Source organism: Camarhynchus parvulus, chromosome 6 (genome assembly GCF_901933205.1).
Source record: "Camarhynchus parvulus chromosome 6, STF_HiC, whole genome shotgun sequence".
Lineage (NCBI taxonomy): Eukaryota > Metazoa > Chordata > Aves > Passeriformes > Thraupidae > Camarhynchus > Camarhynchus parvulus.
The window spans coordinates 28,848,510-28,875,841 of NC_044576.1; the positions used below are offsets into that span (position 1 = coordinate 28,848,510).

General features: G+C 42.3%; 1 protein-coding gene across 1 annotated transcript; it reads left to right on the forward strand.

Moving 5' to 3' along the window:
- SLC18A2 (solute carrier family 18 member A2) lies at positions 1-25,600 on the forward strand. The gene is made up of 15 exons (XM_030951163.1): positions 1-129; positions 1,890-2,241; positions 10,059-10,117; positions 12,187-12,270; positions 14,644-14,736; positions 15,156-15,245; positions 15,356-15,399; positions 15,473-15,533; positions 18,874-18,969; positions 20,865-20,943; positions 21,191-21,242; positions 21,656-21,719; positions 22,759-22,878; positions 23,443-23,576; positions 25,420-25,600. The coding sequence occupies exons 1-15, from the start codon at positions 9-11 to the stop codon at positions 25,528-25,530; spliced, it is 1,560 nt and encodes a 519-aa protein (XP_030807023.1). The 5' UTR covers positions 1-8; the 3' UTR covers positions 25,531-25,600.
- Positions 25,601-27,332: the final 1,732 nt, after the last annotated feature.

Here is a 27,332-nt window from a genome sequence, read left to right on the forward strand (position 1 = left end):
GCCGGAGCATGGCTTGGGGCGAGCTCGGGCTGCTCCGCTGGCTGCGGGAGAGCCGCCAGTCCCGCAAACTCATCCTGCTCATCGTCTTCATCGCGCTGCTGCTGGACAACATGCTGCTCACCGTGGTCGGTAGGTGAAAGGGGTTTGGGCTGCCTTCCCGCCCCCGGCTCCTGCAGATGTGCTGCCTGAATGGCCGATTAACGCTCTCAATCCCAACATTTTCAAACACTGATTAATTTTGGTTTTAACCGTGAATTATATTGCAGGCATTGCAAACGCGCCGCCGTGGACATCAAAGTCTTGCTTTATTTCCATGTTAATTGCAAGATAAGGAATGGTATAAAAAGGTCTTAATAACTCCTTTTTTGCCTCTTTTTATTTTCTATTTTTTTCTTTTTCCTGCTAAACGCCACTAATACTTTGTAGAATGACAGATAACAGTATTTTTAGCTCATCATCGTTTTTTCTCCTGTGGTCGTGCAACTGAAACAACAGGCTAGATAACATTGGAGATGCCTGTTTCCTTGTGATAGTTCTGTTTCCCCCACATTGGTCTTAAAATTATAGGTTAATAAGAAAACTCTCTAAGTCACTTTTAAGAAAAGCACTTCCACGAGTTAGTTTAATAAAATAATAAAAGTTTCGATCAAAGTCTGAGATCCAACTTTTAATGGCTTCAGTGGCACGGTGTCGAGATTCAGAAATCTACTCATATAAAACAATTGGATAGTTTTCACTGGTAGACTTAGAACCCCTCAAATTCAGATGTTTATGTGAAATAAAAGAACATAGTCCAGAGGAGCCAGTGGCTCATGGATGTCACACAAACACACCTGAATGCTCATGGTTCTCCTGGAAGTGACTTGGTCTGTGCAGAGCTCAGCTCTCAGGTGATGCTTCAGACTCAGCTTCTGAATCTGACTCCCGAATTTCTTGAAGGGGTTTCAGCTTAAAAGTTGATGCCACAAGGTAGACCTTAGTTAAAAAAAATACCCATTTTTAGCAAGTGGATTTTGGAATTTTTTTTACATTCATATACTTTCTTATAAAGTTAGTAATATTTAATTGCTTTTTTTAGTAATATGTATGCTAGAGGCCCTAGAAATTATTGTAGTTTGCAGACTTGAGAGGCTGGGCTTTTTCAGGATGAAATGTAAGATGGGAAGGGGTGATTCTGTCACTTGTATTAAAATGAATGAACCTGACATCTGTTTTTACAAACTCTAAAATCCTAATGTCTGAGATACATATTAATGCAATTAAATTCAGCCAAGATCCTAAAACATGTAAACATCGTCCCTTTTGGATGATCTTTTCAATGTAAATTTCAAAATAATGAGACAATTATTGCCAATGCAAATATTGGCATATTATTTCTGATTCCTTGATATAGGTCTGTTAGCTTTTTTCCTTCTTATGCCTGGTACTTATAAATATTTTGGTGGTTTATTTTAGAAATGTTTCATATTGTATTTTTTATATTTTGCTTTAATAATCATTCCAATGCTGTTCTCATTATTCATACTTTTGCAGCCTAATAAAAGGACTTATGCAGCCACATGCAACAAAGAGCCTTCAGACATGGGTTTTGATACTTTTGATATTTTGCTTAATGATGTAGGTATAGAAAACCTTATGGGAATCTTATGAAAACTGGCAAAAAATAAAGTACAATGTAAATGAAATTTTTGTTTTAAACTGCACTTCTGAGTTAAGGGTGTGGGTTTTTTTTTCCCCATGAGCAAATTTCTCTTTCAGTTCTGTGTTTGTGAATGTGCCCTGTAGGAAAGCCTTGTATTTCCTGATCAATGGCACAGCAAGCAGCTCGGTGATTCCACTTCCAGATAACCTGACAGTAAGATGCCAATGTATTCTATTTGTTTTTCCAGTGCCAATAATTCCCAGTTACCTTTACAGCATCGAACACCAGAAAAATGCCACAGAAATCCAGACTGCTAAACCCAACCTCCCCTCAGCAACCATGGACAATTTCCAGAGCATCTTCTCCTACTACGACAATTCCACCATGCTCACTGGAAATGAATCTGACAAGACAGAGCCTGCAGAGTTGCATCAGACCCAGACAGAACCAATGGTTGTCAGGGTGACTCCCTCCCCCTCTGACTGCCCCAAGGATGACAAGGAGCTGCTGAATGAGAACGTCCGCGTCGGCCTCTTGTTTGCTTCTAAAGCAACAGTGCAGCTGATGACCAACCCCTTCATAGGGCCTCTGACTAACAGGTATGCCATTGGTGCTGCTCCATCACACACTGGTGTTTTAGCCCAGACTAGTGCTTCAAACAGATTATTCTTAATTCTCCCTGGACTGCTGCCTTCTTTCTTGTTCTGGAGGAATATTTTAGTGAAATAAGTTTGGTGAACAGTTCTGAACGCTTACAGCCTTTCCAAAAGAGCTGTGCATCAGCCATTAGTATCTCACACTTTCCCCCAGCTCCTGAGACCTTGGGTTTTTATAGAAACCTTTGCTGAGATGGTGTTTGCAGTTTAGGAAGGATGTTGAGATGCTTGAGCGCATCCAGAGGAGGGCAACAAGGCTGGTGAGGGGCTTGGAACACAAACCCTATGAGGAATGTTTGAAGGAACTGAGGGTGTTTAGCCTGGAGAAGAGGAGACTTAGAGGTGACTTATTGCTCTCTACACCTTCCTGAAGGGAGGCTGTAGCCAGGTGGGGTTGGTCTCTTCCACCAGGCAGCACTGACAGAACCAGAGGACACAGTCTCCAGCTACATCAGGGAAGGGATACATTGGATATTAGGAAAAAATTTTCACCAAAAGAATAATAAAGTACTGGAATGCTCTTCCCAGGGAAGTGGTAGAATCACCATCTGTGGATGTGTTTAAAAAAAGGCTGGACATGGCACTTGGTGCTACAGTCTAGTTGAGGTGTTAGGGCACAGGTTGGACTCGATGATCTTAGAGGTCTCTTCCAACCCCATTATTCTGTGATTCTTTGATTCTGTTAAAATATCTCCCATATCATTATAGGAGGCCAAAAGACACTGCAATTCACAAAGATCATGAATTGTCAATAATCCTGTAACACCCACATTAGGCAAAAATGATATTGAAACTGTAGGCAGGGCTCAGATCCCTTCCCTGCTGTCACTGAGATGAGCAGCTCTTGCTGTGTGGTGGTTTGGAGTTGTCTGAGGAGAGAATCAGTGGGAAATTTGTGTGGACTTGAGGGAAAAGTGAACAAATGTCCAACTTTGCTGATGCCATGTTCATCACCAGGTTCAGTGGGTCCCACATTCCCATCAGTACGTGACTCTGCCCAGCCTCCTAATTGCTCCCTCTAAATTCTTACAAATACACGATGTCTTGAACCAAATATGTTTAAGTGGAACTAAGCAGAAAATTTATTTGAGCCAGGATCAAGCTTATAAACACCAATATCAATGACTTAAAGCCCCTCTCCAAATCCAAGTGCTGATGATGTTAACATCAATATTAAAAAGTATATATAATATCATTTAAATTTTTTGATGTTAATAATAAATTTGATTTCACTGTTAGCATTTTGTGTAACAGTTCCCCACAGGAACAGCTTCAGTCCTCCCAAACAGACTATGAGACCAATCTCTGCAGGAAATAAACTCCAAACTGTATTTAGTGTACATATGATCTGCAATTTCATATGTAAGCTGTTTTCATAGAGAATTATTCCTTTCAGAAAATAACATGCAGCAGAAATTTGTACTTGTAGAACACTTTTGTTTAAGCAATGTCCATCATAGGTGACAATGTTAAAAACAACCAACACACTCCAATGACAGATACTTCAGGTTTTGAAGCCAAAACTAGCTTGTTTAGGTTTTATAGTGTGTATGTGTATATATATATTCACTGCAAATATATATATATAGTGTATATATATACTATATATATATTTATAGTGTGTATATATATATACACTATTAAACCTAATATATATATATATACATACACATATAGTCTGAGTGTTTCCTTTCAATCTAATAAAAAGTACCCAGGTGAGGGCTAAGCAGCATTTTTGGACTCACAGTGTTATGTATTCAAAACCCTGTGCTTGATCTGTGGAACTGATCTAAACACAAAAGCTTTAAATGAGAGAGACAGTTTCATTTCTCCCTCATTTCCCCCTATCACCAATACACATCACCTCCACAGATAGAAGTACACCACCACAAAATTGCTTTTGCACAAATATTGCTGCCAGTTGAGAAGGATTTTTCTTACCTGTATTGCTTAGTGAGGATGCCATAGCTCCTCTGCAGGTAAAGTAACAAAACATCAAATTATGTTTTTATAATGGTTCTTTGGCTGTGCTTCTAGTTTTTCCTAACTGCCTAAATGGTTGCCCTATTGATATTTGTTTGTGGTTTTTTTTGGTGTTAGGACCACGGTTTTCAGAGCCTGGCAAAACAGGAGAAAGGTGTGTGGTCACTCTTGTCCCCTGGAGCCATCTCCTGGGACGTGTGAGATGCATCCCTGGTTTGTCAATGTCCTTGGAGCATCTCCCTTTCTTGTTAGGGGCAGGCTTGGCACCACATCAGTGTGAACTTCAGTGCTGGGAGCTGAGGTTTCCTCCTGGAAACATCCCCCAGGTTTTTGGCTGGGGCAGGTTGCGTGACTGCAGGCTCAGGGGCAGGTTTGCTCACATGAGTGGGAGAAGGAAAAACAAGGAGCACTTCATCCCATCATCCCACATGACAAACTCTTCCCTCATACAGCTGAAGTGAGTGCCTTAATGGCAAAGTGGCCCTAAATTCAATTTAGGGTTCATTGGTTTTCTTTCATGCATAATTTGTATCTTGGTACTGGTATCTGCCTTTGTTCTGAGAAGTGTTTAGTGGGAAATATCAGTTAACACATTTATCATTTAACTGTAGAAGTTATTGGGTACCCTCCCCCTCTTAAGCTGAGAATTTCCAATAACAGTGTATATGATCAGCTAAAATGGATGATTGTATAAATGAAACAGAAAATATCTGGGTTATCAATAGAAAAACTCTCCCTTACCACTGATAAGCTCTTTGGTTACTGTTAAGCTTTTTGCCTTTATTACTTCTACAAAATTCCAGCAAAATATCAAAGCTTAAGTAGAAATGATTGCTTGTTTCAAGATCAGTGTGCACAGTTGGTTAAGATGTGCAGGAAGTTTCTTTTTCAAATGAGTAGCACACTGTGTACAGTGATTTTTATTTTTCAATCAAATATAGCTGTTCAAGAGTGGTTTAGAGTTTTGGTCAAGTGCTGGTTTTCACCAGGCACTGGCTTTGAGTTTGTACAGCCAGCAACAGGATGTTCTACTCACATGAGTCTGTGCAAATAATCACTATTTTTTAAGGTTTTCTGAAAATTTTGGAGGCCTGTTTTCCTTTCTTTTATAATTACTGAAAATGTAGATTTTCAAAAACAAATTTCAGAATTGGTTTCATTCAAGGAGTATGCTGTGCAAAAACCACTTCTTATTTAAAGCCCAGCTCTTTTCATGGAACACCAGGCACACCTGGCTCAGAGAGCAGGTTTGCAGTTCCTGAAACAATACAAGTTCTCTCTGCCCTAGCAAAGTCCTGGCAGAGCAAACACCGGTGATGGCTTTGCCATAGGAAGTGAACAGTTCACTTCCCACCCTGGCACGCTTTCAGGGCAGAGCTGATAAGATTTTGTGGGTCAGGAGCACATTATGTTTTTCCTGGTGGTGAAATTTGTAAGAAGATATCCACGAAGCACAGCATCTGACACGGGGCTCTGTGAGGAGGATGCCCTGGCAGGGGCAGAGTGAAAGCTCTGCCTGAAGCTGTTCTGTGAAGAGAGAGGGCAAAAGGCTGCCCTTTGCAACCACCTGCCTTATGCCACTGCACTGGCACAGGTGCCCAGAGAAGCTGTGGTGTCCCATCCCTGGATGCCCAAGGCCAGGTTGGAGTGGGCTCTGAGCACCCTGGTCCAGTGGAAGGTGTCCCTGCCCATGGCAGGGCGTTGGAAGGAGGTGAGGTCTAAGCTCCCCTCCAACCCAAACCATTCTGTGGTTCTCTGATTGGCTCCACTGCTTTTATCAATCTCTCACCAAGCTCTGTGCTGTGAGCCCAGCTGTGCCAGCCCCTCAACCACCAGAGCCAATCAATGCCTCTGCCATGTGTGTCCCCTTCTTTTTTTCATTAGTTTCAAAAAATTTTGTAGTTTTAACCTTGTCCTTAATCATATCAGCCTCAAAAACCATTCAAAATTATTAGCTATTTTTATCATCACCATGATTTTGACACCATCCTGGCTACAGCTTTGAACTCCTTAGCATGAGAGAGTAGCTAGGAACACAATGTGTTCATGCCCAAGACACACACAGAGAAGGAAGCAGAGGAATAAATAACATTTACAACTACATATTTACAGTTCAGTTCCTGTGTGAGTTTCTTTCAGGTTTTGGCAGAGGCTGAAGTGACCTGTTCTGTCTGTTCAGGTCACTCTGTCCCTCTGCCTCCCCTGTGCTCCAGCTGGGGCTGGGAGCACAGGGACCACACACCCTGTCCCTGCTGACCCTACATGTTCTTTTTGAACTCCACACATATTCAGTGGTTCAGAACCTCAAGGAACATATTCTTGCCATAAATCCTCCCCAGTCTCCACTGGCAGTGAAGAAGAAAGCCAGAGTCCCAGCCAGGACAGAGCTAGCAAGGCGTGCTCACATGGAGCTGTGTAACAGCAAGGTTGGAACCGGTGGATTTGCAGCACTGTAATTGGTAATTAGGCTCTAATAATTCACAGCTGCTCACCTGGTCAATGTAACCTTTATTGTGCTGTTGCACAGGACCAACAATCTCTTGTCTTAGTCTGGAGTAATCTTGTTAATGGGTGTAAATCATTTCCTGAGAGCTCTACAATCTGGAGCCACAGGGACTGAAATGGAGTTCATCTGGGCATCATTCTCCAGCAGTGGCAGCCTTTCCTTTCCCTCCTTCAACTCAGACTTTTCCAGAGATCACAACTACTTGTAATAAGCACTTCTAGCTGCAAGCAGCCTTGGTGAGACGTGCTGGACTCTGCTTCAAGAATTGCTTGGAGGGTTTTGAAAGGAGTGCCCAAGAAAATGATATGTTTGGCCATAGTAACAAGAAAAGATAAGAGAGATGACAGGCTGTAATATTCTTTGGTGCTGCATACATGCAGAGGAACAAATTGCAGAGGTAATTGTGATGGAGGGTGCTGTGTCATGGCTGAGGACAAACTGCATATTCACTGTTTTCACCTGGCAAGAACATGAATGGCCCAGGACCAAGGGGCAGAATCACTGAATTGGCTGTTGCAGGGGTGCCTCTCCTTTTTATGATTATTTATAGTGCATTTGTTCAGCAAAACCTCCCAGTGGGTGCTCTCCACACCTGTGGAACAGAGCAGGGAATGCAGCTGCAGGTTGGACATTTGTGGCAGCACAACTGCCAGTTAATTAGTGCTGCTATTTCAGGGTTTGCTAAGAGGCAGGGTGTGTTGGGATTGCCCAGGAAAGGACAATCTGAATATCTAAGGAAATGTCATCTGGATGTGGGCAGGACTGTCCCCTCAGAAAGCCCAACCATGGCTTCTAGGGGTTCAGCAATTCCATGCACTCCAGAATTGTGCATCTCCACATTTTGGGGGATGCTCTGAGCAGTATTATCCTTTCAGAATATTATAAAGACTTTAACTCCCATCCTCTACTATGTGTCACTTTCCACCTTGCTGCGGCCCTGTTTGTCCAAGGAAAAGGAAGAATAACATCTGCAACTGCAGAAATTAAGAGCAATGCTTGAGCAGTATTGCACTGAGCGTTAGAAGTGGCTTCCAAAATGTTTGTTTTCTTCCTGCCTTCAACCACCAGAAAGTTCCCAGGTGCAGGAAGCCCATTGGAAGAGTGGAACTCTCCTTTATTTAGTATGATAGCACCGCTCTGTGTTTAATTTGTGTTTGTGGAAGATCTCACAGCTCATGCCCCTGAGGTAATGATGGAAAGGTGAAGGTGGGAGCCAATTCGGATAGCATTTCTCTTCATGCAATAACTGAATATTATTTCAATGTACTTGTAGCAGAAGCAAATTGCTGTCTCACAGGCCCTGTGTCAGGTCTATGAATTGCTTGATTCCTGTCCTGAAATTAGAATTATCCCTTAATTATCCATCCTAGATATGTCTGGGATGGCCTTGACAGACCCAGCCCTACCTTACTTTGTACAGTGGGAAGAGGCATGAGGACATTCACCTTCTGCTTTCACACCCCAGAAAAAGCTGATAATGCCCACCACCAGCAGTAGCCATACCAGGATACATGCAGGGTTTTTTTTGGTTGTTGTTGCTGTTGTGTTTTTTTTTTTTTTTTGTCTGTACTCCTATCAGTGCTTTCTTTAATTGAAAAACTCAAAATCAGAGCAATTGTGATCAAACTCTCTGTGGCCTGTTCTCCCTGGGCCCACTGGGAAGTGCTCACTTCAGCTCTGAGGCAGGTAAGAATTTGTCAAGAGGTGATTTTTTGTTTCCTCATGTACACAGAAACACCAGTGGAGACCTGCATCCCATTGTGTAATCCCTATTACACACGCAGCAAGGGAAAGGCTGGCTGAGAAAAAAAATCATTCACTTTAAATAAGGCAGAGAAAAAAAATATTGCTCTTTTATATGTCATGTGTGAAGGTGCTGGGAGATTAAAGTTATTATCCTAAGGCCACAGGGGAAGTTTGTGACAGGGATTTAATTTGCTTTGGAGACACCAGTTCAGGTGAGTAGCACATGAGTGACCAATCTCTGCTGGATATTTACAACACCCACTTACAGATTTCAACTGGGAGAATCTATGTTGAAATGTTTTATAATATGTTTTTATCATATTTTAATGCAGTGATGATTTAAGGCAAAATACCACGTGAAAGCTCAATTTGTTTCATTCACAAGAATGAGACAAACAATGAACATTGAGCTCTGCACTCTAGGGAGTTTTCCATTATCAAAGGTCCTTGACTGTATAAAAATAGTAATACAAAAACAAAGCTCAGAATAATTATTTTGGGTTGTCTATGTCATGACTACTGTTATTAAAAGGGCCATTATTAACCCTTCCATTATTTGATTGACCTGCTTTAGCCAATGCTGCCCATTTAAATGTGCAACACTGTCAAATCATTGGAAACTGAAATCCTTTGAAAATACTCCTGAATTTGGCCATTAAATAATGTCCTGGCAAATACATTTGAGATGCACAATCCTACAAAAAATGAAGCTGTGAACAAAGTGTGCTGGAGAGAATGTGCACACTGTCTTCAGAGCTACCTAGGTTTGGACTCTGGGGTAGATTTTTATTGGTGTGAAAAATAATATATTGTGATTTTTTTGATTTTTTTTGGTGGTTGAATTTTCAGTTTTATCTGCCCAAAAAATGTAATTGCATCCCAGCCAGGAAGTTCTTTATTTCCTGGAAACATGAAAATACTTGGAGCAACCAGGCATTTCTACAGGCTGCTAATGAAGAAATGGGCTGATGAAGAAAGCTTTGATCAGCTCCATTTCTACTCCTAAGCCCATGGAAAGCAGAAGTATTATTCTCAGGCTCTTTGGGACTCTTCCAGTGCTCCTGAGGCAAAACTCCCAGAAAAGCTGATGACAAATTTTTCCAGTGAAAAAGCCATTGGCTTGAGTATGTCTCATTATAGTCATTGTCTGATGAGGATGGAAACAGATGAGCACTGAAACACGACTGGGGTATTTCAAAATTCAGCACACTCATGGAAATCTTCCCTTGGCATATCTTTGGCAACCTCATGGAGCCCCAGAGGGGTTTTATTGGGAACAATTAAGGCAGAATGAGCACAGGGCAATCAGGGCAATCATGAGAAGGATTTTTTCCAGGGATTGCAGATAAAAAGTCTGCTGTGTCAGATGAAAAGAAGTTTGTGATGTGGAAATATATGACCATGTGGTCCTCAATAAATAGTTCAGAGCCTGCCAAGAAACTACAGGTTGGGTTTGTGTGGTGTGTGAACTCGTGTAAGACCAACTCAAAACCTCAGAAATGTGAATATTCATTTTGTTTTCCAGAATAGGCTACCAGATCCCACTGTTTGCTGGCTTCTGCATCATGTTTGTGTCAACAATCAGTAAGTGTCCACATCTTACTTGGTCTGGCCCAGGCACAACTTTTAAATAAATGGTCCATAATAATTATCACTAGGAATTCTTCTTGTTGATGTCTGGGGACTAATTCCTGAGGGAAAATTTGAGGGAAAATTTGAGTCAGCTCCACATTGATGGTGGTGCTGATGAGATTGAACAAGGGAACCTGCTCTGAGGGATCACAACCCTTCATCCCACCTCAGCAGGTCTCTTCCTTAGCTGAACCTTTCAGGTATTTCTCATCTGGAGAAGTGCTCAGACAGCTGTAAATAGCCATGGGAGAGCTGTCTTGCAAGGCCCTGGACAAGCAGATACCATGGGGGTTTATCAGAAAGGTTGTGAGGCTGCAGTGGCTCATGAGTAGGGTATGAGTCAACAGGACCACAGTGTTGCTAAACATCTCTGTGGGATGTGCAAACAGCAGCACAGCCTGCCAGTCAGCTGAGATAATTTGCCTGCTCTAATGGCATTGATAAGGCTTCAGCTCCTGTTTTATGTTTGGCTTTGGCCTGACATTTAAAGCTGTGGCCCAGACAGAAAGAGTACAGAGAACATCAAGGTTCATTAGAAGCCTGTGAGGATCAGTGAAAGAACTGTTTTTGCCTCAGAAGGCAGATATAAGATGTATTACAGCCTGTGACAAAAAAAAGGAAGGGGACAAACAGTTTTCCAGGTCCACTGTACATAAAAGAGAGAATAATGAGAGGTTTCCCAGAGGGGATGTGGATGGCACATCCCTGGAAGTGCTCAAGGCCAGGTTGGACAGGGCTGGAGCAACCTGGGATAGGGGAAAGTGTCCCTGGCCATGGCAGGGGATTGAGCCAGGTGATCTTTCAGGTCTCTTCTACCCCAAAACATTCTGTGATTCTATGATCTTAAAGCTGTGTCATCAAGGGACTGAAGTACTAGAGAAGATGACCTGGTCTTAGAGCCACTGACAACTCTGTGTTTCAGGAACATGTTAGATAAATTCTGGTTGGGATGTAGATAAGAGTAGGGAGCCTAACTTATGGCAGAGGAGAGAACTGCTGATCTGCTGAAATCCTTTTCCCCTTTATGTGTCCACACAGTAGGGATTTTTGTAAAATGTGGCAAAAAGCCCCAAGAGGCACAACCACAGGGCAGGTGGGAGGAGTGCACGTGGATCCCATGTTTGGTTGGTGCATGACCCCTCCCTGCAGCTACAACTGCCCAGCAAAATCCCTTGGGTGGCCAAGAGATGGGAGCTGAAAACAGGCTTTATAAACTCACTGTAGAGTTAATGGCACTGACTACATGGGCTCTACAAGCAGGGATGTGGTTGGGTTTCTGAGAAACTCCTGTTTTCCAGGGCTGTGGGTGGGGAATGTTGACAAAATACCTGGAAACAGATAATTATTTTCACAGTTCTGTTTCTTCATCCTATCTTGCTTGTCTAACAGAGCAATTGCTCCAGGCTGAGTGCAGCATCCCGGGGCTCTGTCCCAAAGGGCAGGGAGTGGCTGAGAGTGAACCCTGGGGTTAAATCTCCTGGGGAAGGAAAGAGTGGCTCATCCTCTGGTGCAGTTTCTCTGCCAGAGGCAGGAGGGGGAACTTGCTGAAGGTTTTGAATGGGGGGATCTGGCTTCCCTGCACCTTCAGCCAGCTGTGCTCCACACATCTGGCAGCGCCAGGGGAAAACCTCTCTCCACCCACTCATTATTGGAGGAAGCACTGGTGCTTGCAGCAGCATGGAGAGGTGAGGCTGGAAAGAAAACTTATCACGCCTCCTGTGTGCAGCTGAACCAGAGCAGAGGTAATCAAATCCTGAGTAATTAGTTAAAACTGCTGGGGCTCTTGCATTCTGTGTTACCTGGAGGCTTAGACACCTGGGAGCAATTCAACACTGACACATCTAAATGCAATAAGGGAAAATAATGCAGTTAGCATTGAAAGTGGCACAAGTCGCTGTAAACACTTGACTGAATTGTAGGAAGTTTTTCTGATAGTTTCAAGAAATCTAACTTTTTAACCTAGTTATGGTTAACCTAATTTTAAAAATTACCTCTGTTTTTTATTTTTCTTTTTCCTGCAGTGTTTGCCTTCTCTGGAAGCTATGCACTACTATTTATTGCCAGGTCCCTGCAAGGAGTGGGTTCCTCTTGTTCTTCTGTGGCAGGTAGGAGATGATAGAGGAAAATGCAGATCACTTTCAGTCTTTTTTTTTAATTGGATTTCATCAGCACATTCAATAATTAATACAAAAATATTCAGTTGAATCAATTTACTTTTTTTGTTTTTCTGTCTCTTTCATATGAAGTAGCTCAAAAGCAAATGTCTTTCAAGACTTCCTTGGTATTTGGGTTGCAGTAAGGTAGAGCACTAAATGAACTGCACTCTCCCTGGGATTTCTGCACCTGTGTCTTCAACATTTTAAATTCATTTTTAGCCATTTTAAAGGTCACTGGGAACTTATGTTGGTACTTATTACAGTTGGAACAGCAGCTCTGTCTGTTATAGAAATTTCTGTTATAAAATGTTGTTTTCAAAGGTTTACCATGCTGGCTGCCAGCTTAGGTATCACAGTTCCAAAAAAAGTATCTCATTTTTTAATGAGTAAATAAAATGGAGTATGGGTTTTCAGCCCAAATTATACGAGCATTCTTGAGGCTGAGGCTGGAGAAAATACATTTTGTTCATGCTGAATATTCCAATTCTGGAAAAATTTCCTGCAATGGCAGAACCTGACATCAGTTAGGGCTGCAAGTCAAGCTTTCCAAAGGAAGACATTCCAGAATCAAAATTATTGTTCAGGTGTAACAGTCCCTGTGCAAGGGTTCACCTTGAGCTACGGGCTCTTAGGTGAACATAAGATTTTCTTTTTTCTCATCCAATGAACACAAAGAGCAGAAAAGGCCAAGGGACCATCTAGTCCACCCTTTCCTGAAGGCAGGATCAACTCAATATCTGTCATTCCTCATGCACGCTTGACAGGCCTGACCTCAGAAGCCTCCAGAACTGCCCTCAGCATCCAGCTCAGTGCTTAAGTACCTTCATGGTCAGGAAGGTTTTGTTCCTGATGTCTCATCTAAAGGCTCTTTGCTGCCATGCGAGCTTATTTCTGCTTGCCATTCTGCAGAGAACACAAAGATCAGTTTCCTTTCTTTATCTTCCTGGCTCTCTTTTGTATTGCAAGGCTGTTATCACCTCTCACATCAGTTTTATCCGCTCTGGTTTTGAATTGGAAGTCCTGCAGTTGTCCCTCACAGATGTTATTGAGCCCTTGCCATTCTCTGCATGGTCTCCAAGCAGCCCCAGATTTCTCCCTGTGCTGCACCAGAGCCAGACCCAGCTCTGAGAGAAGCTCTGGCTCCTTACAGGGCCCTCAGCAGTGAGAGTCTCACCCTGTGTCTCACAGCAAAGGAAATTTCGTGAGCCATCCCTGGCAGTCCTTTACTCCCCTGCATTTGTGTGTGCAGCCACTCCTATCTATGTGTGATAGAACACACAGATATATATCTATGTCCTAGAACTTTGTGTTACTGTCTTTGCATTCCCCCCTCCCTCTTTTCTTCCAGAATATTTCCCCAAATCCCACATTCATTGTGAATTCTAATGCAGCTCTCCAGCCGTTCATGCAAACAATTTGATGTCATCCACTCTTTTCAATAAACATGGTAATCCACTCAGGACCTCTGCTCTTTTGGTGATGGATGGTATTTACTGAGTGATCAACCATGCAATGTATTGTTTTCCTTCCCTGTGTAGCTGCAGAACTTATTTACTGAGTCCTATGTAAATCTTGATTTGAAAACAGAATTATTAATTTCTATAAGGACTCTCCTGCAGCGTTTACGTCTGCGGTGTCTGAGTGCTTCACAAAAAGACAAGCAAATCAGGCTTCATGTTTCCTTTTGTGAAATGAAGGCTCATCATCAAGTGCAGAAATAAGGCATGTGAAGATAAAGGTCAAAAGGATCCTTTAATTTTTTGATGCTGAACTTGAAATACTCATTTACAAAGCAATCAGCTCTGCATAATACCTCATGCCCAGAGCGCTGTCCACAATTGGAGCTGAGTGGTCACCAGACCTTTGTGCACTCTGAGTATGAATAAATGATGGTGAATACTTGTCAAAAGCTTTGATTCTGCTCATTGGAAAGCATCATCAAAAAGGTCTGTGACAAAGAGATGAATAAAGAATCTAACAAATAAGGGCTTCACTAAATTACCTGACTAATACTGCTCAATAGAACATGGTCTTGGGGACCATGAGTGCTGCCAGAACCATTTTTGCTTGGAAGTTGATTCTATGGAAAGGGAGTGTATATATATATACACAAAAAAAAAACCCCAAAAACCAAAACCAAAACCACTTGGTTATTTCTGTACAATGTTTGGTAGGTGTGGCAAATGATGACCATAAACTGTACCACACAATGTCCAATTTTGTGCTGTGCTTTTTTCTTGTGTCTCTTCATTTATTTATTTGTTTTATTTATTTATTTTCTTATGCCTCTTTATTTATTTATTTATTGATTTTTAATTGTAGGGATGGGATTGCTTGCCACTGTTTACACGGATGATGAAGAGAGAGGCAACGCGATGGGAATTGCCCTTGGAGGCCTGGCTATGGGAGTGTTAGGTCAGTGAGCTGCAGGCTCTGCTGGCAGAAGAAACCATCCCCCAGCCATCCCAAAGCTTGTTCTTGGGACCTCTGGAAGCAGCAGAAAGGGCTCACTGGGTGTTGTGGTATTGTGCAGTCTCCAGACTGGGTTCATGGTGCATGTGAGGAACAGCTTTTCCCAGAGCAGGCATTCCCTGTGTGGATATACACAGGGAATTACATGTCAAGCAGTAATCTCTGAGATGTTTGGGTTTTGTTTACATTGCACAGTGTTTTGGGGAATGGAGAATCTGGTTATTGCCATGATCAATGATCTTTGTGGGGATTTTCAAACTGGATTTTTGGTCGCTGTGTGCCCGTAGCAGGACGCCCGGACGCTCACAGGGGTTTTGTTCTGTCAGAGTTTTCACAAGTGTGTCCTTTCCTTTCCTTGGCAGTGGGCCCCCCTTTTGGGAGTGTCATGTATGAGTTTGTGGGGAAGAGCTCTCCCTTCCTGGTGCTGGCAGCCCTGGCTCTGTTTGATGGAGGTCAGTAGGTCCCTGAGTCAGTATCCATCCCCCTGAGGCACGTCCCATTCCTGTTCCTGCCATCCGTCCCCTCCCTGCAGGAGAGTCACAGCATGCATTTCTCTTCACAGCTGTTCAGTTACTTGTCCTGCAGCCCTCCAGAACACAGGCAGAAGTGAGTATTAAGGTAAAACACTGCAGGAATGGGTGTCACTTTGCCTTTCTAATCCCAAGCTTTTGTTTCACAGAGTCAGAAGGGGACACCTTTACTGACACTTCTGAAGGACCCGTATATCATTATTGCTGCAGGTACCAGACCTTTTTTTCCTTCTTTAAACCAGCCATGGATGTCATTCCTAGCCTCTTGGCATGCCTTGGGCTGAGCTGCTTCAACAGCATTGTCATTTGCTGGTTTACTTTACATAAAGATCTAAGAATGTGTTGGTAATACAGGATAAATGTACCAGCAGAAGCACAACAGGCAGAAAATTTGAAATAAATGTGTTTTTCCAACTGAGAGGCCAGTGATGACTTGCAGGTGCCTGCTGGGGCAATGAGATGTGGCCAGGAAACTCCTTGTGAGGAAAGTGACTTGGGCCAAGGCTTTGGGAGTGAGGGATTGCCAGCACATCACGGGCAGGCACGGGGAATAACACTGAACTTTGTTTCTGTTTGAAGAGAGAGTGAGTTTGGTCTCTTGAGTGTGAATTGTTGTATTTCAGAAAAGGTCTGGTGGAGTGGTGAATGGTGCTTGGTATTATATGTATCTTTTTTCTGATGAGCCTTTCTGTCTCAAGAGAAGTTTGCCTTTTTGCACTGCACATTGTTGAATGTTTATTCTGAAGTCTGTAATTAAGCCTGGCCCTTTTTAATGTTGACAAAACACCTGGAAGCAGATAATTATTTTCACAGTTCTGTTTCTTCATCCTAACTTGCTAGCAGTGCAATTCTTCCAGGCATTTCTGGAAGTTTTCAGTTTCTTACTGATTTTAGGGAATTATCATAACCTTGTCTCTGTGACTTGGTTGAGCTGTGACTTAAGTTGTACAAACCCTTTTGCTTGAGAAATTCTTGGAGCACGAAAAAAACACTCAATAAAAGTATAGCAGTGACAGTTCTTGTGATAAGAGATCAGATTTGTCATTCAGCTGATTCAGTAACTTCTCCTAGTTAAAGCAGTTAAAATATATAAAATATATTTAAATTATAGCAGTTAAAGCATATAAAATATGAGAAAACCCCATGGATTATCAATTGGGTTAAGGGGAGCACCTGGGGTCTCTGCCTCCCAGGACAGAGGCTGCCCAGTGCTTGGACAGTACAGATGATGCTGATGTTCTCTGACCTCAGCCTCTTCTCCTTGCTTTATTTCCCTCGCAGACCAAATTTGGTTTTGTCAAATGCCCTGGTTTGTGTCAGAGGTGATGCCGCACAGCCTGTGCCATCAGTACCCTGACCAGGCAGAAGAAATGTCCCTGACATGTTTTGTCCCTGCTGGTGGGAGCTCAGGGAGTGAAGTCAGTGTCATTCCTGAAGCCAAACCTCACTGACAGGGATTACGGGAAATCAGTGCTGCTGCCTGACAAAGCTGCATGGACAGCTTTTAGTTGGTTTAAATGATCTGAAAACCAGACCTGATACAGACATCACCATGAGCACACCTTGGGAAGGTGTGGGGCAGCTTTTCACTGGGTCCTGCTCTTTCCCAGGAAAATGCCACTGATGTCTGTGGCACTCTGCCAAAAGCTGGGGGGTTCTTGGCTCTGGAGATGGCATTGCAATTTCCCACCTTCTGGCCAACACAGGACATTTCATCTCATGCAAAGAGGAAAAGATGTAGCACTCATGCCCTTGACACATGGCACTTTAAAGTAAGGTCAGCTCCAGGCAAGACGGAGGAAAAAATTAATTTATTTTCATTTGGGGAAGCTTTGCTGAGGTAGCAGGCTCTTGGACTTTGCCCTGAGATTGCAGAGCACAGCTCAGGCTCTCACTTTTCTCTTGGGGCACATTCTATAGGTCTGAAGCACTTTTATCACCATATCCCTGAGTGCTTTGGCAAGCTCTGGTGCTGCTTCCTCCTAAGGAGAAGTAGGTGCCACAATCATGTGCAAGCACACCTGTTTCTCCTTCCTTTGTGAGCTTTGCTCAGCATAGAATAAACTGAATAGAATAGAATATTTAATTAAATAGCATATTTAATTAAATAGCAAGTCCTTTGCTATTTAAGCTGTCTCAGTTAGAATGGTCCTGCTTCCTCTGGCTGCACTTTGTGCAGCCTGAAATGCTTTTTCCAGCATCAAGGAAGCTGTTTGAGCCTGGCTGATTTTGGCTTGGGAGAGCCCCAAGGAGTTTCACTGGGGCTCCTTGCAGACCCACTCTGGGAGCTTGCACCCAAGTGGAAAGGTTGGCTTTTGTCTTTGGGGCAGCAGTGCTGAGCTGTTGCTCCTTGCCTGGGGAAGGGAGTGAGCCAGCTTGCCAGCAAGGTCATTTTAGGAATAGTCTAATATATTCTGACAGCTTTGAGCAAAGAATGACATCAGTGCTCATTTGGTTTTGAACCTTGTGATGAGGAACTCCCTCCGAGAGAAATAATGTTTCTCTGACCTCAGAAAAATATAAATTTATTTTTTTAAGGTAAAATTTGTATAGTAAATGACTGGAAGAGTCTAGAATATATTTTCCTGAAATTCACAGATTGTAAATTTTAGGAAGAAATGGAACACGGGTCTGAGGTTGTCACGTCCAGCAGCGATTCCCAAAAACCATTTTAAAGGGATTAGCAGAGGGGACATGTCCTGTTGCCCTGCATTAAGCCTTGAGTGCCTGAGGGTCTTTTGAGTAAGTGTGAAAGGCGTCTTGAATCCAAAGAAATACCATGGGGTTTGTTAATCCCTGCTCTGGAGCTGAAGTGCAGCACTGAGAGAGATGAGCACGACCCAAACCCACTGCTGGCTCTGCAGGCCCTGGTCTGGGGCAGAGCTGAGCTGGCAGCCAGGCTGAACCAGCGCTTCCACCTCTTGCTATCCTTTGTGCCTGGGTTATTGAAGGTCCAGGGATTCAAAAGAGATTTGAAATTCACAGGGCTGTGCAAGCTCAAAGCCAAAGCCACGTTTGCTGGCTCGCTGTAGGGTCTCGAGAGAAAATCCCCATTTTTGGGAACAGACATCCCTGTGCTTGTACCTTGGTATTTCCAGGATCAAGACCTCCACATGCTGTCACGTGAGGCAGGATGAGCTCTCAGGTGGCACAGGCACAGGGTCAGAGCCTGAGCCTCTTACACAACAGGGCTCTGCCATTGCCCCAGGAGACCAGGTAAAGACCAAGTGATTGTAGGTTCAGCTAATCATTTGTACAACAAACCTCATGAACTTTCCAAATGTCATCAAGCTCACTGCAAACTTTCACATTATGAAATAGCTTAACCTTTATTGTAGAATTTCTAGGAGAATAGAAACATATAAAAAGTTAGCCTTCAGTGATTTTACACTGTGTTCTATTTAACATTAATCACCATCTGACACTTGACAAATGGGGCTGTGAAAAGTGCAATGTTTAATGTAAAACCATCCATTCTTTGCATGGTGTTTTGTTTACAGTCAAAAGAAATAATTGCTACTATTTTTTCCCCTTCCTTTCTTTCTTTAAGGCTCAATCTGTTTTGCAAACATGGCTATTGCTATGCTTGAACCAGCTTTACCCATCTGGATGATGGAGACCATGTGCTCAAAAAAATGGCAGCTTGGTAAAGTACAGTGCACTGTTTGCATCTCTATATTTTGTCTATTAAATGTCTGAGTTCTGGTCCTGTTAAAGATTATTTGCAGTTGAGATCTAGAGTGGCCACAGATGCAGTTCTTAATGAGTGAACCTTTTAGGAGTTCTTAATGCTGAACCTGGCAATAACTTCTAGCCTGCAGTACAGCAGAATGAACATGCAAACTTAGGTATTTTGAACCTCAAAAAGGAAAAATAAATATTGCCTATCCACCTCCCTCACCAGTTTCATATTACTGGTGCAATAGAAATGAGATTTACAAATCACTTCATTGAACAGAGGTTACTAGAAGCAAAATACCCATTTTAAATTAAGACTAATTTAACCCCTTAATGATACAAGTAATTGACTCCATTTCACTTTGTCTGATTTGGCAGCATTAATTAAAATTTTTAAGCCTCTTAAATTATAAATTGAACTGCAGGGTTTTAAGCAAATTATTATCTTATGCAATTGGAAGCCAGCTGTTTGAAGCATGATCTGAGGAAGGTATAAAGTACCTTGGTTTGGCCAATGAATATTACTGTGCATAAAGCCCATTTAGAAAACTATAGTTCTGCCTCAGTATACCACAGCTTACAGACCAACCTGTTCAAGTCGCATTTAACAAGCCTTTGCAGTATAATTTCTCTTTTACAACTGCCAAGGTCTGCTCTGTGTGACCATTTGGTATAACCAGATAGCTCCAAGCAGTACTGAAGTAGCTGTGGTTACACAGGCTGAAATTAAATATTTCCCCAGCACCACCACTGTAACCCACAAGGTTTTTAATCACAGGATATTGCTGTGCTAAAAATTACCTCTTGGGTTTTTTTTCCTTATGAATATATCAGAGAGATGGGAAGGAAGATGGATAGGCAGGAAATGAGAAAAGCTCTGTTGCCCTGGTGAAAGATGAGGAGCACACACACGTGAGGCAGGGGTGGATTGTGTACCCTGACACCACAGCTGATTTCTGAATCCCTGGCTGGGTCCTGCCCTGGGACTTCTGTGCAAGGAGAGGAGGAATCCTCCAGTACAGACTGTGATAACTGCATTTTAAACCAGAGACCTCACCAGACAACAGCGTCTGCTCTAGATACAGCCGCTGCTGTGGCAACCTCAGGGATAGAAAAGCATTGCTGGTGCCAAAAATGTGTTTTTCCAAGTGGAGCTGGGAAGTGAGAGAGACAGAATTTACTCAGGTGTCCTCATCTGCAAGCCATTACAGTTTAAAAAAAATTTATTTTCCTTAAACCAATATGTAATTTTCTAAAAAATTAAAAATACATTGGCTTAATCATTTTGATACAATTTTTAAAGGTCTTTTACCCTTACATTATTGATACATGCTTCAGTCTGTGCTTGACCAAGGGCAGTATCTCAGCACTAGAGACTTGCCTGTGACAGGAAGCTTGGTGGCATTGCCAGGCTCAGAGGGGGACTGTCACTTGCAGAGCCCCAGCAGCCCTGCTGTGCCCTCCTGCAGGGGATTCACCCACCCTGAGCACCTGGGCTGGCTGCATGTGCTCAGCACATGCTCCATAACCCTGAGCTGCAGCAGAGCTGCTCTCCTTGACCCATCCCAAAGCTTATTGCAGTCAGATATAAACTTTTTTGCTCTTTGTTGTTCTATTCCCTCTCCCAGAACAGTTCTTGTATCTAATGCTGAAAAACTCTTTTTCCAAAGGCATCAGGTTGCTGCTGCATCTCACAGATGATGTCCTTAGATTTCAGGGGGAGGCTGCAACAAACCGGATATTTGATTCCTTGGGCTCTATTAGAGGTGTCCAGATCAAAATTGCAGTGTCTGGCATTTATTAGTTTCTTCTAACACTTCCCTGAAATCCTTGCTGATAAAACCTCTCATTCATATTTTTCAGGCGTTGCTTTTCTTCCAGCCAGCATCTCTTATCTCATTGGGACGAATCTTTTTGGGATACTTGCACACAAAATTGGAAGGTATGCTTAATTTAAAAATACTAATCACCTCCCAGTCTCTTCATGTACCATTTCCAGTGTTTCCCAGGGCACTTTATTGATAATGGAAATTATTAAAGCTTGGTCTATAGGAGCAAAATTGCTTTTTTTTGAACACATTGCTACTTCTGCTGTTTAACTCAGTACTTCAGACATGGCTTTGAAACATTCAGGATCAGCTCTAACATCTCATTATCACCATCTCTGAGTGATGTTTCTTCTTTGGTAGGTGGCTTTGTGCTTTGCTCGGGATGCTAATCGTGGGAATAAGTATTTTATGTGTAAGTAGACAATCACACATCTTTGAGATCATGTGAATGTTGGGGTGCTCATCTTCAAATATGTGCTTTCCCATGAGAGTTTTATGACATGTTATTAAACAATGTGTGGTTAATAGGTTCCAGATCAGAGTGCTTTTTGAGTGCTTTCCTATTTCAGTGCTTCAATTATTTTTAGAAATGATGACTCTGAGAGGAGCATGCTCCTCTGTTGAGCTGTCACTCCGCACTTTATAATAGTAAGTGTGCCAGTGGTTTAATGGCACAGTTGTCTGAAATGACAGCTCAGAACAAGGATCAGACTCTCAGATCTGTACAAAGTGGGCCATAACTACTCGGAGAATTTATCTCAGAAAAAGAAGCTAACCTCATTAGCATGTGCAGTGTGGTGTAATTAACTGAAATTTCCTTTGTAGGTACCGTTTGCTAAAAACATTTATGGGCTCATAGCACCAACTTTTGGAGTTGGATTTGCCATAGGTAAGAACATTTGCAATGAGCTCTTACATGACTTCTTTACATGAGTTCTATTATTTCTGTAAAAATGATTTGACGTGAAGTTACACAAAAAATCAGTTTTTTTGCCATTCTGATCTAACAGTGGTGCAGCCTGAGCTGTGGCCCAGACTGGCAGGCAGAGCAAGAAGGATTGAGAGACAGTGCTTAGGGAGTCTGAACCAGGCTGCTTTAGACCAGCTGGCCTGTCCAGAGCTGCTCCATCCACCCAAACAGACCTTTCAACCTGTCCATGAATGTAAAATGTTGTTTTTAGAAATGCAGCTGTGCACTGCCCCAAACCCACAGCTTTTCCTGCAGAGGAGAAGGATTTACATAGACATTCCCACTGGAAAAAAGAGGCTTAAATTGTACATAAAGAGGAATTCTCAGGCTCACACACATCTATTCTTCAAGTGACATGTGTGGCTTTCCTTACACTGGGCTGTGCAGGCAGGGACCCTGCCTTGCTTTTCAGTGCTTGGTGCTCAGCAAATGTCCTGGGGCAGGGATGTGCAGTGAAAAAAGAAGTTACAGGCGCCAGTTCAGACCCCAAGCATCTCAGCAGTTTTGTGAGCTGTCTGTGCTGTTTCTTGCCAGAAATGAGGGTGTGTACCAAAAGACAAGATAAAAACACTGTCAGTCATGGGGGCTAATGCTGTCTTTTAGCCCTTCAATCAGGGCAAGTTTACACCAGATAACTTTCCCCTAATTACTTGGCGGGGAATGTGAGGTGGGAGCTTTGCTCAGATGGTGGGAAGTGTGGATACACCCTAAGCTCCCATCTCTCCTCTCCTCTAGCAGGTGCCACGTGTACACCTGTATACCTGTCCACACATGACCCTGGGCACAGCAAACACCATAAAAAGCAAAGCTAACACAGATTATTTTTACACAAATCTTGCTTAGTTATGAACAAGCATCCTTTTAGCTGCTTTTGCACCCCTTTTTAGCACATAATTCACCCAAAAGGGTTAAAAGAAGGGGAAGAAAAGGCAGCATTTTCCTGGAATGTGTTTTGCAGGGATGGTGGACTCCTCCATGATGCCAATCATGGGCTACCTGGTGGATCTGCGCCACGTGTCAGTCTATGGCAGTGTGTATGCCATAGCTGACGTTGCCTTTTGCATGGGTTTTGCCATAGGTAAGTCCAGCCTTCCCCTGCCTGGAAAGCACAGTTAAGAAAAGCAGGAATCTGCCACAATGCCAGCTGTGAATCCCAGTGGTGCCTGCAGATTTTATGAGGGGAGGTTCTTATTTTCTGCAAGAAATCAGAGCAGGGGGAATTGTGTTTGGCATCTGTTCCCCTCCCCTGCTGCAATTTGTGCTCATTTCATGAGCTGTGAGAGGCCTGAAGGTGTCTGAAGGCACTGAACACAAATGGGATATGCTGAGGAAAGAGGCCTTGGAACATTTAAAACTACAACCACAGCTGTGCTCCAAGGGTCTGTGGGGGGAATCACTCCCCACTGACCCCCTGCTCCTTGAGAGCATGACACAGATGCCCTCAGGAACATCTCAAATCTCCCCGAGGAACGTGGGCTATGGAGCCAGGAAAGTTTTATGATATAATTACAAACATGTCTTTATATTCCTCAAATCTGTTTGTAAGATGGGGGGTTTGTATACAGAATTACTTGTATACAAAATATGCTGCTGCAAATTTTGTGTCAGAGCAATCTGCAGAAAAGGGTTTTATCTGTACAAGGTCCCTCTGCTGGTGGTGCCATTGCCAAGGCCATCGGATTCCCATGGCTCATGACAATTATAGGAATTGTGGATATCATCTTTGCTCCCCTGTGCTTTTTCCTTCGAAGTCCACCTGCCAAAGAGGAGAAAATGGTAAGTGTGACTTGGTTTCCTTTTTTTTTTTCTATTTTGGTGTTTTTTCAGTGAAACAAATGATAACTTATATCTGCATCTTTGCCTCTAAGTTCCTCAAAATGGGACCAGAACCGTGCCCCCACATTTCACCTTCAGGCATTAACTGTGGAAGGAACTCCCCCTTGTTTCTATGTCCAAGGCAAACCCTTTATTAATTAGCTGTTACAAAGTCACAAATTTGATTTTTATGAAACAGAGTCCTGCAGACATTCCTCTGCACCAGCGTATGCTGTGGTGGAGTCAGTAGAGAATTCATTTCTCTTTTCCTTGAGGTGCCAGAACTCTTTTGGCCAATTGACCAAATTATTCCTTGGTGTGCCTCAAACTGGTTTTTCCCATAGTCCTCTGGGGAAAAAATATAGAAAAATATACCACAGTATATTTTGAATATTTTGAATCATCTTTTTTTTCCTTCTCTTTCCTTCATACAGTTCACCTATCCCTACAAACTAGTGGCTTCTCTTGTCCAATATGTACCACAGGGCTTCTCTTTTTTAAAAAATATAAATTTGCCAAAGACTTAATGATCTGGAACACTCAGTGCTCCCCAGCCACTGTAGGGTATGTAAGAACACTTTCATCATCTGTAGGTTTAGCCCTCAGCACTCCAACCTTGCTCTTCCTGAAAAAAGCCTGATCTGGGCCCAAAATGTAGTTGCTGGTTGTTTATTGGGTGAAAAGAAACCAATTTTGCAGGGTCATCGTCTTACTCTGCAGGGGCACCTCTCTGCAAGGTAAGGACAGCACCTAATGCTGGTGCTGCTCACTTTGTACTGGCAGAAGGTGGAAAATTGAATTTTGCTGCCATAATGGTGTGTGTGAGGCCAGAGACCTTCTGTTTGGCTCATGTTTGGACTGCAGAATCCCAGTTAATCCCTTGTCATGACCTTTGCTGAATGCACTGCTTTCGTTTGTTTTGGGTTTTGTACATTAAATAAGGCTGAGGAACAAAAAGGAACAAAAAAATCAGCTGCTGTTTCCTGGCAATATAAAAGTTATCACAGACCTCCATGATCCCTGACTGTTTCATTTGTAACATCACAACCCTGAAGGGACAGGATGTCCCCACATGGCTCCAACACCTTCCAGCATTTGCCACCTCTAACAAACCTTGAAATGCAAAATAGTTCCTGTTCCCAAGTGGCTCGTGGCTGTAAAATGCTGTACCAGTTCTTTCAGATTGGAGGACAGGCAAAAGGAGGGTCCCAAAATTGTGGTATTTGCATAATTAATAACCCCCAAGCTTAACTACACTCAGCATGAAGAACACTACACAGCTGCTCCAAAACTCCTTGGGAAATTTCAGCCCAGAAAATTTAGTATTTTATCTGGCCCTTAGCATGATTACCATTTCTAGCTTGCTGTGGGCGTCAAAGCACAGTATTGGGACCACCACTCCTGGCATCATCCTCAGTTTTGCTGTTCTGGATCTCCATGGAAAGACGGGACAAAAGCAATACAAGAGAACTGGCTTGAAGCAGTAGGACTGCTCTTGATCATTCATGCAGGTTTTAATAGATGGAAATTAATTCTGCGAGGGGTAAACTACTGTCTCTGCAGAGCAGGTAGATGTATTTCTATAATACCTGGGCTGAAATACTGGAAATAGAAATTTTCCAGAGCTGTGTTTAGCACCAAGATCCCCCCTCACACAGACCTCTGGACTTTATTTACCCTAATTGCAATCAGTTTGGGCTCTGCCTCAAGGGAGGAGAGGTGAATCCCTGAGTGGCGCATGCAGCCCCAGCCCCAGCCCCAGCTGGATGCTAAGCAGAATTACTCACACTCTGTTTTCTTCCAGGCAATACTCATGGATCACAACTGTCCTGTGAAAACAAAAATGTACACCCAGAACAACATCCAATCCTACCCCATAGGTGAAGAAGAGGAGGAATATGAAAGTGATGAATAACAGAAAAGCCATATAACATATTTAGGTGTACAAAATGCTGTGGTTCATGTGAAACATCTCATCCAGAAATAGGTTTTAGCTGTACTGTACATTTAATAGTGAAATGATCAGAAAAACCAAAGGTATATTATTTATTGGTGACTATAAAGCAGACTGCAAACCGCCTTATGGGGGGAAGAGCTTTTATAGACCATTTGTATAGTGTTACTCTTTGTGTATTTAATTTTATTGAATATTACACTCTTTTTTATTAAATGTGTAGTATAAATCTGCATAAAATGTGAATTTTAACTATTTGGTTTTTAAAGTCACCTCACTGACAGTATTTCATATTTTATTTGAAGTCATAGGTTACTGTCAAACTGAGTCTTTCTTATTTAATTGGAAATTTTAAAAAGCAACCCTCAAAGAAAGCCCATCCAATTTGCATCCTTTTAAGTGACACCCTTGTAACTGCATTGAGAAGAGCTGGAATTCAGAGTGTGAACAGCACTATCACTTTTTTCATCAACTTCAGGTCCTAATAATATATACAAAAAATTAAGTAAGAGGCACAACTTCTCTGTCAATTTAAATACTGACTTCTCCCTGAACCACCAATGTTGAGGAAAATATGTTGTTAAACAGATGAGTGCATTGCTATTTTGGTATCTAACAAAGTTTTAATGAAGCAGCTGTGCAATGTGAAGCCTCCAAACACTCAGCACCAGGTAAAAAAGTGGGTATGAACATGCACTGTTCCTGTCCCTTAGCAGGGAATGTAACAGCATGAGGATAATTTTTGTATTTCCATCTTTTGGATCTTTTAACATATTTCACCTTTATTTTAGTTTGTTTATCTTCAGTGAGTGGTTAGGAACAGCTGCAGTATTACAGTATTCAGTCTTAGCATGTACTGAAAGTGAGCTGCTACCTGGAGCAGTTCAAACAACTCTTCTACATGCATTTACATATAGATCTAAAAATTCAATGTACAGTTATTTTTTTAAATGAGTTCAAATACATTCTTTCCTTAAAAAAAATGGAAGAAGCAGCCAGTTTGTTGCCTATCTCATAACATTTGGGGACACAGCCCAATACAGGTGAACTATTGTATTAGGCAATCCCTGTCTGCACTTAGAAAAAACAAGACTTGGAAAGAAAGCATTTTAAAAACAATCCCAATGTCCTTCTCAGCCATGGTGTATCATTTCATTTGTAAAATGAAAATCTTGATGTGCCTTCTCTCATGTAATTGCAGATGTTTTATGTACTACAGCATAGATACTATGTTTACATATAGTTTTGTAAAGCGTATATACTATGGTCAAAAAATATGAAAAATATAGTGGATCAAACTTCAAGTATTGCTCTGTCAATAATTATGCATTCAGAACACATCAAAATAAAGTTATCTGACAGAAGTTCATGATCTATTGTAATAAAGTGAAAAAGGATTAAAAAAAGAACAACCCCCTCAGGATTTGCCTTATGCAGTATGCTTTACCAGCGTGGGGAAAGCTGGCAAGAAAGCATTTCTCAGAGCTCCTTCAGAAACCAAGATTCTGTCACATGATGAATTCTTCACCAACAGCAAGTAAGTAATAATTGTGCAGATCAGTGGCTATTTACATCAGGCTCAGATTTTACTGTGATTTGAACACTGAAACTTTCCCCCAAGAGATGTTATTCTAACTTCACTGAAGTCTTTTGGTCAAGATCAAATTGTTAATCTGATCAAATTTGAGACTGAAATACCAATGCAGCAATTCTGAATTATTACAGGACGTGTTCATCTTTTTGCCAGCTGATCAACCAGTGTA

Coding starts and splice junctions, on each gene's coding strand:
- SLC18A2 (XM_030951163.1), top strand. CDS start 9: ATGGCTTGGGGCGAGCTCGGGCTGCTCCGCTGGCTGCGGGAGAGCCGC. Junction 15,534..18,873: donor GTATATCATTATTGCTGCAG/GTACCAGACCTT, acceptor TCTTTCTTTAAG/GCTCAATCTGTTTTGCAAAC. Junction 20,944..21,190: donor CTTGCACACAAAATTGGAAG/GTATGCTTAATT, acceptor CTTCTTTGGTAG/GTGGCTTTGTGCTTTGCTCG.